This window comes from Cyprinus carpio, chromosome A9 (genome assembly GCF_018340385.1).
Source record: "Cyprinus carpio isolate SPL01 chromosome A9, ASM1834038v1, whole genome shotgun sequence".
Taxonomy (NCBI): domain Eukaryota; kingdom Metazoa; phylum Chordata; class Actinopteri; order Cypriniformes; family Cyprinidae; genus Cyprinus; species Cyprinus carpio.
Window position 1 is genome coordinate 16,733,178 of NC_056580.1, and position 14,373 is coordinate 16,747,550.

The following is a 14,373-nucleotide window of genomic DNA, read 5'->3' on the forward strand; positions in this document are numbered from 1 at the left end:
CCCTAAAAGAGCAATACGGTGGTAAGCGTCTTTTTAAACATACCTCTCCATCCGTGCATATTTCTTGATGTGGTTGTTTTTGGGCCTCTTCTGATGGCCACAATCGCAGTCTCAAGAGCCTGAGAAGCATGCTGAGTCTGCGTTTGTGGATGGTTTATGGCATAACCATGGCGATGCCGCGATCACGACTCTCCTTCTTCATGAAGGTTTGAGTTCCCTCTGCCTCTACTCTCAGCTTCGCACTGACTAGCGCTCTGGGGGATCAGAGGATTATAGCGCAAAGTTTCTGCTGGGTCGCTCCCCACGGTCCTCCAACTCCTCTTGCGTGTCACATACCTTTGTGCTCCTGAGTGATGCTGTTGATCTGTATCATTACCGATCTTGCAGGTTATTCTGGGCTCCCGAGGAGGATTAGATTTCAGTCACTGTATCAGAGGGTGAGCCAATGTCCCCTGATGATGAACCATCAGCTCAGCATCACCCCTTTGGGCTCATTGAGTTGATGTCCATGTTTTCCCAGGCTGCCATAAGTATCGAGCTGGAGTGGAATTCTCCACCCTGTCAAATTCAAATTCACCTCTTTACTGCTCGAAGCTGTTTCCCAGCCTCCTCCACCCTCACTGCCCTTGATGCTGGGGCCACCTGGGAGTGGGCAGAGACTCCCCAGGAGGAGAGTGCTATTGCAGTGCTGCAAAATGCCACCGCCTAGGAGAATCATGCATGCTTCCCGTCCTCGGCCGGTGAGCTAATGTCAGCTTTCGCTGCTCAGACTTACTTGCCGACTTTTCCTCTGGGTTAATAAGGTCACTGCACAGGGCCTCAGCCAGGCCATGTCCACTGGTTGGCCAGGATCACCATCTCTGGCTGTACCTAACAGAGATGTGCGACGCTGACAAAGTGTGCTTTCTTGATGCACCCATCTTCCAAATCGGCCTTTTTGGTGACACTGTCATAGCTCTCAAACAGACACAGATGGAGGCCAAAAACAGATGGAGGCCATCAAACACATCAACCCCCAGTGTGTGACCACCACACCCAGGGCCGCCGAGGGGTGGTCCCCAGTTTGTTCATCACCAAATTGTGCCCCCCTGCGGTTTCTTCATCTGCTCTGGCATGGCATCGGCTGCGACTTTTTAATTGTTTCCATTTTCTCCTTACAATGGAACAACCTGGACATTTAAGTGATTTTCATTTTTTAAGAAGTCTGAGAAGATGCATCTCCTTTGGCTCCTGAACATACTGCAGTTAAATGGGATTCTTCGACTTAGATCTCGCCCAAGGGGTAAGAAAGCTGGGAGAAACTATATTCATTCAATATGTACAATTGTTGGAAATCACCCTACTTCTTGTGGAACTGCTGTAGATATTAAAAGACAGCCAACTGGGCAAAGAATATTTGTATCTGACTGTTGTTATCAATCTAATAACTTTATCAAGATAAACCAACACAAGTCAATACCATCTATGCCTGGTTTTCTCCTTTCTAATGTGCGTTCTTTATGTCACAAATGTGACGAGCTGCAAAGTGTAGCACTGAATAACAACTCAGCAGTTTCAGAGACTTGGCTAAATTATGGTATCCCAGATTCAACTGTAACTTTTCCTGGATATACAATACATTGGCGGGATCGCAAGGGAGGTGGGGGAGAAGGAGTTGCCTATGGAGACAGATTAGTCTCAAATATAATTCACGCAAAAAACACGATTCACACATGCGTAGACAATTTCACATGCATGAAACCTAATTCACGTACACACAAAAAAAATTCACGTGCATGAAAAAAATATATATATTCAAAAAAAGCAATTCACATGCGCAAAATAAAATTATATATTCATAAAATACATTTCACAAATGCAAAACACAATTCGTAGATATACAACTGTGCACAAAAACCTTTGAATGTTTAAAATGTGCGAGTGTCTGAATGTACAAATCGTCATTTACTACGAATCCACTCGGATTTGTGTGTGTGTGTGTTTTTGAGACTTTCCTGGCAGAGCTCTCTTCCCACGTGGGTCTGTCGTACTCTTTTTTTTTTTTTTTTTTTTTTTTTTTGCCTCCTTCGGTAATACCTGTGAAATATGCTGATGATCTAACAATCAATCAGTTTCTAATGGGATCTTTACCTGGACTCACTCAGAAGGCCTTTGACTCTGTAGTGGAATGGGGAGAGGAATTTACATTGGCAATGGATGGAGCTAAGACTCTGGACATGTTAATTAATGCCAGGAGAGAGGACAACATTCCCTCCCCTCCCTCTCTTGTTATCTCAGGACATGCAAATAGTAGAGTTTCCACCTTTAAATTGCTTGGAGTTCAAATATCCTCTGACTTGTCATGGGATGCCCACATTAAGTACATGATTTTGAAGGTGCGCCCCAGAATATACTATCTTTGCACTGCAAAAAAGTGTGTCTTCCTTGTGATGTTTTAGTGCAAGTATATTTGACTTTTATACAGCCAGTTCTCCAATATGCTAGTCCAGTATGGGATGGTCTACCTAAAGGTGTATCTGAGAAGTTAGAGAGGATTCAAAAGCAATGCTGGTGGATAATAGGCATTCCGACTTCAACTCTCCCAACATTGAGTGAGAGTCATGAGCAAGCCACCATATGTACTCTTACTAAAATACTCAAGGACAATTCATCACCTTGCATTGTTTCCTGCCTATGGTTTCAACACCTACTTATTCTCTTTGGCGGCACAAGACATTTGTTGTACCCAGGAGCAAAACTAAACTAAACTAAAGTTTGGGCCACCCCCAGGAAGGCAATGCAGCCCATGCCCCAGTCAGCCACTAAGCACTCCAAGTGGACAGCGAAGTGGCCCTGACTCGGGTAACCTGGAGATAGAGGGGACTGGAGGTGGTGAATACAATTCAAATTCAAGTCACCTTTATTTACATATCGCTTTATGCAATACTTTTGTGATTGTGTCAAAGCAACTTTAAAGTGTTAAACAAGAAAATTGGGTGTCAATAATGCAGGAGGACAATAATAAACAGTCAGCTCATTGTTGATTTAGTGATGTCATCATCCAGCTTAGTTCAGTCCTCTTCAAATAGTGTCCGTGCAATAAAGCCAACAATAATGTCAGAAATTAAGTGTCCCCAACTAAGCAAGCCATGTTTGGGCTCTAAATAGGAAAAAGGATCTGTCGCCTGCAGTTGATATTCTAGGTATTATCAAATTGCCAAAGTTTTGCCATTGCAGCAGATGTGAAGGACTATAATGCGGTAAGAGCTAGCTCAAATTCTGAGAATCTAAACCATTCAGGGCTTTATAAGTAATTAGCAAGATTTTAAATTGTTTATGATGCTTAATAGGTGCAGTGTTGACAGAACCGGACTAATATGGTCATACATCCTGGTTCTTGTAAAAACTGTAGCTGCTAAATTTTGAACCAGCTGGAGTTTGTTCATTAAGCACGCAGAAAAAACACCCAATAGAGTATTACAATAATCTAACCTTAAGGTCATGAATGCATTAATGAATGTTTCTGCATTTGACAATGAAAGAATAGGTTTTAATTCAGATATATTTTTAATATGGAATTTACAAGGGTAGCTTGTAACCTTGTGTACATTGCGGTACTCCATACTGCAGTTGTGAGTGATTTGATACATTTTCATTCACTGCTACAAATTGATGACCGTAAGATAAGTATGAATCATGCCAGTGCAATAATGCTGACATAATTTTATAGTCTATTGAAAATAATGTTGTGGTCGATAGTGTCAAATGCAGCGCTAAGATCCAGTAGCACTAATAGGGAGATACAACCACAATTGGATGATAAGCAGGTCTTTTGTATCTGTGATGAGAGCAGTCTCGGTACTATAGTAAGGTTTAATACCTGACTGGAAATCCTCACAGATATCATTTTTTTCTCTAGGAAAGAACATAGTTGTGAGGATTCTGCCTTTTTTAATATCTTTGACAGCATCTATAGTATGATGGTTGAGTGGGGAGAACCTGTTTAATGTTTTGATTGGAACAGAAGAGCTGTGTTTTGTCCTGCAACTATGCCGCCTCACAGTTACCCAGTTGCCATGCAGCAGGGGCTCTGCAACAGGAACTGAACAATGTACAGGATTCGTTAAGCTAGTTGCAAACAAACAGTTGCATCTAAATGCCTTATCTAAAGGCCCCGGAGAAGGGCCAGAGTAGAGTCTTCTGTTTCATTCCGTTCTGCCGTTGGCCCAAAGGCCAGCAGCACCCAAATTCTTTATGAAGGAGCAGTTCCTTCAGTCTCTGTGTTACTCTGGGTGCGGTCTGGCATTGAGTGATATGATGCATCCTCACTCCCAGCCTCCCTCCCATGCCACAGGCTAAGAGCTTGTGCTTCAGGGACGCGTTGCTTCCTCATGCATCTCTAGCCACTCCCTTGTGAGATCCATGGATCCAGGTAAGTGCTATAATGCAGTCACCAACCCTTCCTTGGGACACAACACTTCCTGGGTTGGGGTTTCAGCTCCTCGCTACCCCTCTGCAGGTACGTCTATTGTCCATTTGACGCCACTCACACGGAGCCTGGGGCCTAGCTGTTTCCCAACCCGTTCCGCTGGCTCATTCAGACAATCAGACTCAATTGTGCGGCAGACATGCTTTCTCAGACATGCAGACCCTGTGCAAGATCACCTGAATCTGGTTTTGTGACGTAATGACCTAATGACCATTCAGATTTGGGACTTCATGCCCCCTCAGAGTTTTCCAGAGGATGCTTGGCCTCATGTTAATTACTTCCTCTGTGATTTCTCTGGGCCTGCTTCATATGCGACCTCTCCAATATTGGCTCAAAACCCACTGGGACTGACCTAAAGCAGGAAGGTCAAACCGGGTGCAATGCTTGCACATCAACTGCTTCGAGATGATGGTGGATTTTCTAGCCCTAAAAACTTTCCGGCTAGCCTTAAAGGGCCACCACATCCTGGTCTGCTCAGACAACATGATGGTGGTAGCCTTTATAAATCATCAAGGTAGTCTCAGGTCACACTCTCTTTACAGGATGGCTGGACGCACAGGGCACAGTGCAACCTCCTCTCGCTGAGAGCAGTTCATGTGCCGGGCAGACTGAACCAAGGAGCAGACATGCTGTCCAAGGGCAATGTAGCATCAGGATAATGAAGACTACATCCCCAAATGGTTCAAATGATCTGGTCTGTCTTCGGGAGGGCAGAGGTGGACCTCTTCACCTAAAAAGACAACTTTCACTGGCCAATTTACTTCTCAAAGCAGCAAGATGACCTGGCCCTCGCTTGTATGCCTTCCCCCCAATTGCCCTACTTCCTCGGGTCATCAGACAGGTCAGGAAAGTCAGGTGCTAGGTCCTCCTAGTGGCCCCACTCTGGAGGAATCAGACAACATGCTAACCTGAGTTGATTTAGCTAGTATCAGCAGCCCCCTGGCTAATACCATTGAGGACGAACCTCCTCTCTCAAGCGAGAGGAATGACTTGACATCCCCAGCCCAAGCTGTGGAGTCTTCATGCTTGGACCCCCAATGGGAATCTTAACAGCTCCCCACGAGTGTGAATAATATTATTTTGGAGGCTTAAGCCCTATCTACGAGACACCTCTACATCCTTAAATGGTCAGTCTTTTCTAACTGATGTGTGTCACGGAATAAGGACCCGTCCTCTTGTGACGTGCCATCCGTGTTAATCTTCCTACAAAAGCTGTTGAATAAGGGGCGCACCACTTCGATGTTTAAGCTAGGAGCTCAGAGATTGAATCTGCATCGTCCTCATGTTGTGCAGACCTCCTATTGATCAGCTCCCTTTGAGCCACTCCAGTTGGCCAACTAACAACCCGTGTCACTTAAGACCACCCTCCTTTTGGCTTTAGAGTCAGTCAAGTGAGTGTGTGACCTGCAAGCAATGACAGTCAGTGCTTCATGCTTTCATGCCTTGAGAACCAGGCTTACAGTGTCCTATCAGAGTGTGGGCCCACTCCACCAGAGTAATGGCCTCATTCTGGGCTTGGTCCAGTGGAGTTTCAGTTGGTGATATCTGCGCAGTAGCCAGCTGGTCTTTGCCATCTAACCTTCACCAGATTTTATAACCTAGATGTTCCTGCAGTCACAGGTTTTGTTCTCTTAATTTACCTATTGCCCTAGATTAGTGGAGAAGGTTTTGTTATGTGGACCCCAGCCTGTTGGCTTGGGTCTCATATTTGGCTAATGCTTTTAGGAGCCATCCTTGTGGGGCACTCTATTGGTTCCCCATAAGCATACAATGCAATGGGAGAGACAGTTTGAAAGAGAATGCTCTATTGTGACCTTGGTTCCCTGAGATAAGGGAACGAGCGTTGCGTAAGCTGCCCTGCAATAAGGCTGCACGTGAGATGATGACTGTCGCTATCAATCGAAAGATTTGGATGAACGGTGCTCTGAGACGACTTATATAGCAGTCGGCTCCACCACTTTTGGTGGGTTGAAGCACCATTTGTTCATGCAGCTACACAAATGTGTATCAGAGTAAACAGGAGTTTACCCCCATAAGCGTACAACGCAATGTTCATTGCTTTATCTCAGGGAACGAGGTTATGATAGTAACCAATGTGTTTTTTTTGTTGTTGTTGTTGTTGTTGTTGTTTTTTTGTTTTTTTTACATTAGAGTCAGAATTAAACCTTAAAAAAATCTACAATACTTTAAGTTTTAATTTATTCCTGAAAATTAGTTCTTATCCACTTTTTCAATGTACCAGTTCAAAACAGTAATTCTTTGTAGTCTGTTTTATTTCAAAAATATATATATGTAATATTTCAGAACAAATACTATACACAAATAGTGAGATGAATATGGAATATCAAAACACCCAGACAACATTTACATTTGCTCAATGTGATGCATTCAAGGTATAGGTTTTATCACTATACAGTATGCCTTCCCTGGGGATCAAACTCATGACCTCAGCACAGTTGGCTCTACCAGTTAAAGTTTAACCAGAAAGTTTCAGTTCAAAATTTTAGGAAATGTATTGAAAAGTACAGACTTGCACACAAATCACATTAAATACAATCTACAAAACACGTACATGATAAAGAAAAGACCATATTGTGAGCACTTGCACCAATCATATATTATTTTCCCCAAGAGACCCAAGTCAAAGTTTTTCTTATCATTTTTCTTCCTCACTCTCACCCTTGAAATTAAATGGGCCATGTTTTTTTTTTTTTTTTTTTTTTTTTTTTTTTTTTTTTTTTTTTTTTTGCTTATGTGGTTTCAAAAGTATTTTGTATTTACTGAGTATTCATCTCATTTCCAGGTACATCTAGTTAATTAGTCTTGTTAACCTGTTTTTCCTTTAAGTGCATGTAAGATCTCTTGTTTTCCTTGTTCTTTATATGTTTTTGTGCCATTAAGAAATTTCTGAACATATTAAGTTCTGAAACTTATTACAAAAGATCAATGAATTTGTGATATTTCCTAATAATTCAAAAGATTAACTGATTTCACATGATACCTGTAGATATGATATCCCTTAAATCATATTATGAAGTTTGACTTTTTTTCTTTGTTTCTTATTTTTTTAAGATACACAAAAGATAAAAGATAAAATTTGTGATAAGCTAAACTAGGCCACCTTACACCAGTAAAAAAAAAAAAAGAAAGAATGAAAGACTACAGCTAAAACAAAACCTTATGTTTATGTTCTCCCCAGAGGAGAAGCAAGATGTTGCTTGAAGACATTTGCTTTTGTAACATCACTAACAGCCTGTAAGCTGCAAGAATACTACTTGTGCTCTCGAGGGGAGTAAGACAATGACATTCAGCAAGTGTTTGAAAATAAAACAGAGAAAAGATAACGCCTTGGGCATGGTTCTACATCAGTGTACATGAAAACACTACTTCATTAAGATGATCTGGTGATAACACTGCAGTGGTGTTTTAGTATAAAAGCACAAACATTTACAGATCCAAGACAAGCATGAACTGATCTAACTAGTTTCTGACTGAGTTGCAAATATTTATGATATATACATTATTATTTGTTGATAATTTAAAATTAACCCTCTGGATTCTAAGGGTATTTTTGGGGCCTGGAGAAGTTTTGTCATGCCCTGACATTTGTGCTTTTTTCAGTTTCTTATAAATATCTAAATGGCTAAAGTCTAATCTCACTGTAATCAGCATAAACTGGGCTATAATAATATGTGAGCAGCATGTATGTACATGATTGTGTTTTTGAGAAAAAAAATGTTATGCGTGGTTAGTGAAAAACTAAAAATGTTAAATCACTTGAATAAGGAAATAAAACACATACAGAAAATTGGTTCCCGGGACTTTTGAGAACTGGAGCTTGTAGCCTAGAATTTTTTTTTTTTCTAAATGATGTGAAAATCATCTTGTTTACTCACTTACAGAAAACAATATATTGATTTAAATTTTCTAAGACACTTTTTGTTGAAAAAAAAATATGCGAGTAGGCGTCAACTATCATGAATTCACACCTGAGAAGACAAAGCCCTGCATAATGAGCTGCATAATGAGCCATTCAGTCAGCTGTGTCACTGAGAGGGAAGAGTTACAAGAAAGAATGTGAGGACAAAATAAATGTATATAATTTTATGTTTGTAGTTTATTTAGAATATATTTAATTATCCCACAACATAATTTAATATTCACTTGTGAGTGCAGTTAAACAGTTTATTAGGAACAATCAAAGCTGACTTTCAAACTGAATTTTTTGCATCATTTATCGTCACACAATCCTTCAGAAATCCTTTTAACAATCTTATTTTCTACGAAAAAAAAAAACATTTATTGTTATTATTATCATTATTATTATTATTATTATTAATGTTGAAAAGAGCTGAGAATATTTTTTTCAGGTTTTTTAGGGGGGATAAATTGAAAGAACAGCAATGATTGTTACATTTGTTACAGTTACATTTATTGTTACATTTATATTATTTACATCAAGCTTTTGAATGGTATAGTAGTGTATATTGTTATTGAAACTTCTTCATAATATTTCACTTGATTATACATTTAGTCAGGAATTATAGTTTGGAAAAAGTCTTTGGAAAAAGTCTAACTAGTAAAATGTTTACACGTTATATGAAAACTAGTACAAGTATATAAATAAATAAAAAGAGACTTACTCATGTTTATGATCTCTGCTGAATAAAGTGCTTCATTCGGGGTTATCAGGAGAAAATACCCCAAAACGCGTATACGCATTAATCGACTCCAGAGGGTTAAACAATACTGTGACCATTTTAATGTGCTTTTTATTTGGCTAGTTCAAAAAAAAAAATTCAGTAAAAAAGTATTTTTTACTAGATATTGTATTTTCCATTGCCATTAAACTTTGTCAATCTACTTTGCAACTAACCATGGCTGTTTGTTTGAAAGGGTGGCACTTCTTATTGCAAAATAAAAACCCCTAAAATTATCAAAATGCAAAAACATACAGTAGACATAATATATTTTTAATCACACTAAATTCCTAGATGACTTAATTTCTACAAAGATGATTAAGGCATGAGGTCAAGTATGTGAGAATGAAAACATAAAATCACCTTGCATCTGCCAGCGTTGCCCTGACAGCTGCCCATGCTGCAACAAAAAGAGCAGGAACACCTGAAATGAAACAAAGTAGGAAAAGTATATTTCAATGAACAGTTAATAAATATTGTACTTTAAGTGAAAATGATGGTAAATCTAGTGGTAATTTTATTATTTAAATTATATGTACAGAAGAAAAAATATGCTGCAGGTGACGATGTTGCAAATATACATCTAAAGAGAGTAAACTGAATTTGTAAAGTAATCAGAGAACCCATCTTTAATGACATTACATTCCTTAATATTATGTGGACTGTTCTTACAATTTATTTCCTAATTTAGTATGCATTCCAGTAAACCACAATAAATGGTACGAACAAAAGCTAACATCATGTAAATGGATGTTAATATGTCATTTTATGGAGGCACTGAAGCATGATTAAACCTTCAACGTCCCCCCAGGGGTTCATGAGCACCTGCTGAGAATTGCACTCATAGATGGATATCCTGCAGCATAATCTCCATAAAATACTGCTTGTTTACTTATTGCCAAAGGAGTATTTTTCACTCCAAACACTGGACAGGAAGCACATCTGTTCTGTCTGGTATAGTTGAAACTTGATTGAATATTTCAGTTCTGGAAAAATGTCTAAATAATTGTTTTATTTATTAATATATATTTTATTCACTTTAAATAGTTGCCTTCAATTCACAATCAGCCATTCATATAAAGCCACTATCTGTCTGTTCATTTAAAGTTTCCATATACCCTTCATTACACACCCAAATCAAATTCATTACAAATAGAATCAAGTTCAAATCTGCTGGTGACTAAAGGACTACTGTCAGTAATATGTATGTAATATATAATTTAATAGTTTGACAGATGAAAAAGATCAAAAGACAGACATTAGGGTGCTGAAATGCAAAAAAAATAAATAAATAATAATTTTTTTTTTTTTTTAAATTCACTTTTAAGTATTTCTCTACTTTTGGAAAACCCCTAATTATGCCATTATTCAGCAAATTTTAATATTAACTTATTTTATCATGCATATTTAATTTTGAGTGGCTCGGCCACTAAACGAAAAACATGCTGCTTTCTACTGAAGAGATGCATGGTTTAACCTCAGAAAAACCAAGATCACATCATACATATCAAGAAACAAAACTGCCTGGATCAGAGGGTGGGCATGTCAGTCATGGGTGCACTCCTCTCAGACAGCAGTTCCCATGGCGATGATGGGGTAACTGTGGGAGCTTGGGATTATCTCCCTGAAATAATGTGTGCCTTGACTCATACTACATTCTCTTCGTGATACCACTGATGGAATGGAGCTCATTTCATGTGCTTTAAAAGGCACACATGCTGTTTTGAATCTGCTAGCATGACAATCTACTTATCATTAGGACATTTTCCTGTAAATCAGGAAGAAAGGTGAGAAGTCAGTCACACCTACTGTCAGTCTTAAGTGTATTTCCCACCGTCACAGCATTTGTACTCTCATCTGTCTCTTGAATCAGCTCTTAAAGGTTGGTTTTGGTTCTTGGCTAATGTTCATGTTTTCATGTGTTATATTTTGTCTTTTTCATAGTTATGGTTCCTGTCATGTGTTTCCCTTGCCCTTATACAGTCCTGCTATTGGTTGTCTTGTTATGTGTCTTGTTCTTATTTGTTTGTTTTTTTGTCAGGTTCTTAGTTGTTTTTTTTGTTATGTTGTTTTTATTTATTGTTCACAGGTGTTCCTTGTTTAGTCATAAAGTCTTTTGTATAAATAGCCCTCATATTGCCATTGTCTTTTGTCTAGCTTTCCCTGTACTAACGTTGGTCATGGTCATGGTCATGGTCATGGTCATGGTCATGGTCATGGTCATGGTCATGGTCATGGTCATGGTCATGGTCATGGTCATGGTCATGGTCTGTATTTGTTTATGTTTGGAATAAACTGCACTTGGATTCACTTCAACTTGCCTCAGTGGATCGTTACAGAAAGCTAGACCAACAATGAGCCCAGCAGTTACTCTAGTTCCAGGGGAATCGTCCCCTTGATGACTATGTGGCAGACTTGTGAATTGTGTCATGTGGTGGGATTTAATGATGTGGTTTTAAAGGACATTTTTTGTTATGGACTTAATGATTCTCTTAATTACCTCATGCCTCGCCATACACCTCACTGGACCCTGGCTCAATATATTTACTTTGCACTCCGGTTGGTTCCTCATTTACTATAGGAATTTGAGTGTTCCCACGCCCCGACTGTCATGTCAGGATTTATTCATGCCATGACCACCATGCCAGAACCTGCTCACATCATGCCTGCCAAGCCAAAGTCTGCTCACATCATGCCTGCTGAGCCAAAGCCTTTTCACATCATGCCTGCCGAGCCAAAGCCTTTTCACATCATGTCTACCAAGCCAAAGTCTTTTCACATCATGTCCGCCACGCTTGAGTCTTCAGCCAAAATGGCCACCACACCAGAGTCTCGTCATGTCATGGCTGTCACACCAGAGTCTACCACCAAGAGGGATTTTTTTGGGGGGTGGGGGTTGGGGGGCAATAGTTACCCAAGTTCCAGTGGATGCAAAGCTTGAGCCTAGACAGATAAGACTAATGACCAGTGTTATGGATCCACCAATGATGTTAGTGCGAGCAGCTGGCATCCCGGTGGAATCAGCACTCTCAAACCCTACAGCCCCTGTCAATCAATTAATGAAAAAGTTAACTAATGGTAAATTTTTTCTGAAATTAATTCCAATTAATCATGATTAATCCCACCTAACATTAAAGTTATTAAATATACTTTTATATTGCAATAATTTCACATTCAATGTTCAAATTGATGTAGAAACAACATAAAGACAGTATATTTTTAATATTTGTTGAATGGCATCTTTTTTATGACTAAAGGGAAGTATCACTGATACCAAAACTACTGATGTGTCTAGGAGATAAAGCCATTCAACATTACAGTATAATTGAGTGCAATCAAATGTAACATTTATTAGATTTTTTAAAATAACAACTTCTAATTTAAGTGAACAAAGTTACTGATTTACTCATTGTTTCTTTTGTTCTTTGAGACATCACAGCAGCTGGTTTTATCGGGTTATTTCGGCTGCTTTAAGAGCTGCCACTGCTGAACATGATGTGGATCTGACACGCATCATATTTTCTCACAACGCTTTACTTTTTTTTGACCCAGTTAAGGTCTTAAAGTCTCTACTAATGACCTGACGAGTTAAATTGAGTGTGTTAGATGTTTGGCTGCTCCAGGACAGTTTTGAAAACCACTGCATTTCAGAGACATGTTCTTAAATGTGACTCATATATAACAAATACTTACATGCATGTGTTCTGCAGTGATCAGTACCTATCAAAAGTGGTCCAAGGAAGGAACAGTGGTGAAACGACAACAGGTTCATGGCTCGATGCATGTGGGGAGCGAAGGCTGGCCCGTGTGGGCCGAACCAACAGACGGGCTACTGTTGCTCAAATTGCTCAAGAAGTTAATGCTGGTTCTGCTGGAAATACAGGTGTCAGAATACACAGTACATTGCAGTTTGTTGCATAAGAGGCTGCATAGCCGCAGAACAGTCAGGGTGCCAATGCTGACCCCTGTACACCGCCGAAAGCACCAACAGTGGAAACGTGATCATCAGAACTGGACCACAGAGCAATGGAAGGTCTGATGAATCACATTTTCTTTTACATCACATGGATGGCCGGGTGCATGCGCGGTGCTTACCTGGGGAACACATGGCATTAGGATGCACTATGGGAAGAAGGCAAGCCGGTGGAGGCAGTGTGATGCTTTGGGCAATGTTCTACTGGGAAACCTTGGGTCCTGCCATCCATGTGGGTGTTACTTTGACACGTACCACCTACCTAAGCATTGTTGCAGACCATGTACACCCTTTCATGGAAACAGCATTCCCTGGTGGCTGTGGCCTCTTTCAGCAGGATAATGTGCCCTGCCACAAAAATGGTTCAGGAATGGTTTGAGGATCACAACAATGAGTTTGAGGTATTGACTTGGCCTCCAAATTCCCCAAATCTCAATCCAATCAAGCATCTGTGGAATTTGCCGAACAAACAATTCTGATCTATAGAGGTCCCACCTCGCAACCTACAGGACTTAAAGGATCTGCTGCTAACATCTTGGTGCCAGATACCACAGCACACCTTCAGGGGTATAGTGGAGTCCATGCCTCGATGGGTCAGGGCTGTTTTTGCAGCAAAAGGGGGACCAACACAATATTAGGAAGGTGGTCATAATGTTATGCCTTATCGGTGTGTGTGTGTGTATATATATGTAAATATATATATATATATTAGGACAAATATATTTATATAATAATAATTTGTTCCATTTATACAGCACTTTTCTGGGTTCTCAAAGCACTTTACAGGGAAGGGGGCAATCTCCTAAACCATCCCCAATGTGCAGCATCCACCTAGATGATGTGAAGGCAGCCATATAGCACCCGAATGCCCACCACACACCAGCTTATTGGTGGAGAGGAGACAGAGTGATGAAGCCAATCAGTATATGAAAGACATCCTGGGATTTTAATGTCCGCAGAAAGTCAGGACCTCGGTTTAAGGACAGTGCTTTTTGACAGTATAGTGTCCCCATCAATATACTGGGGCATTAGGACCCACACAGACCACAGGATGAGCATCCCATGCTGGTCTCACTAACACCTCTTCCAGTAGCAACCTAGTTTTCCAGGGTGATATGACTATATATATACACGTATGTATGTATGTATGTATATATATGTATGTATATGTGACGAGTGGGGCAGGGGTGAGAACCGTGGGAATGGAGTGAGGCCGGTGGAGTAAATAATAA

The 14,373-nt window shown here is 40.0% G+C and overlaps 1 protein-coding gene across 1 annotated transcript in view; it reads right to left on the reverse strand.

The window, feature by feature from the left end:
• The window catches only part of LOC109095756 (parathyroid hormone 2 receptor-like), a 65,138-nt gene that overhangs the window by 15,085 nt on the left and 35,680 nt on the right, over window positions 1–14,373 (reverse strand). Inside the window, exon 8 of the mRNA XM_042763786.1 lies at window positions 9,532–9,592. Within this exon, the coding sequence (XP_042619720.1) occupies window positions 9,532–9,592 (61 nt within the window). The remainder of the gene's footprint in view (window positions 1–9,531; window positions 9,593–14,373) is intronic.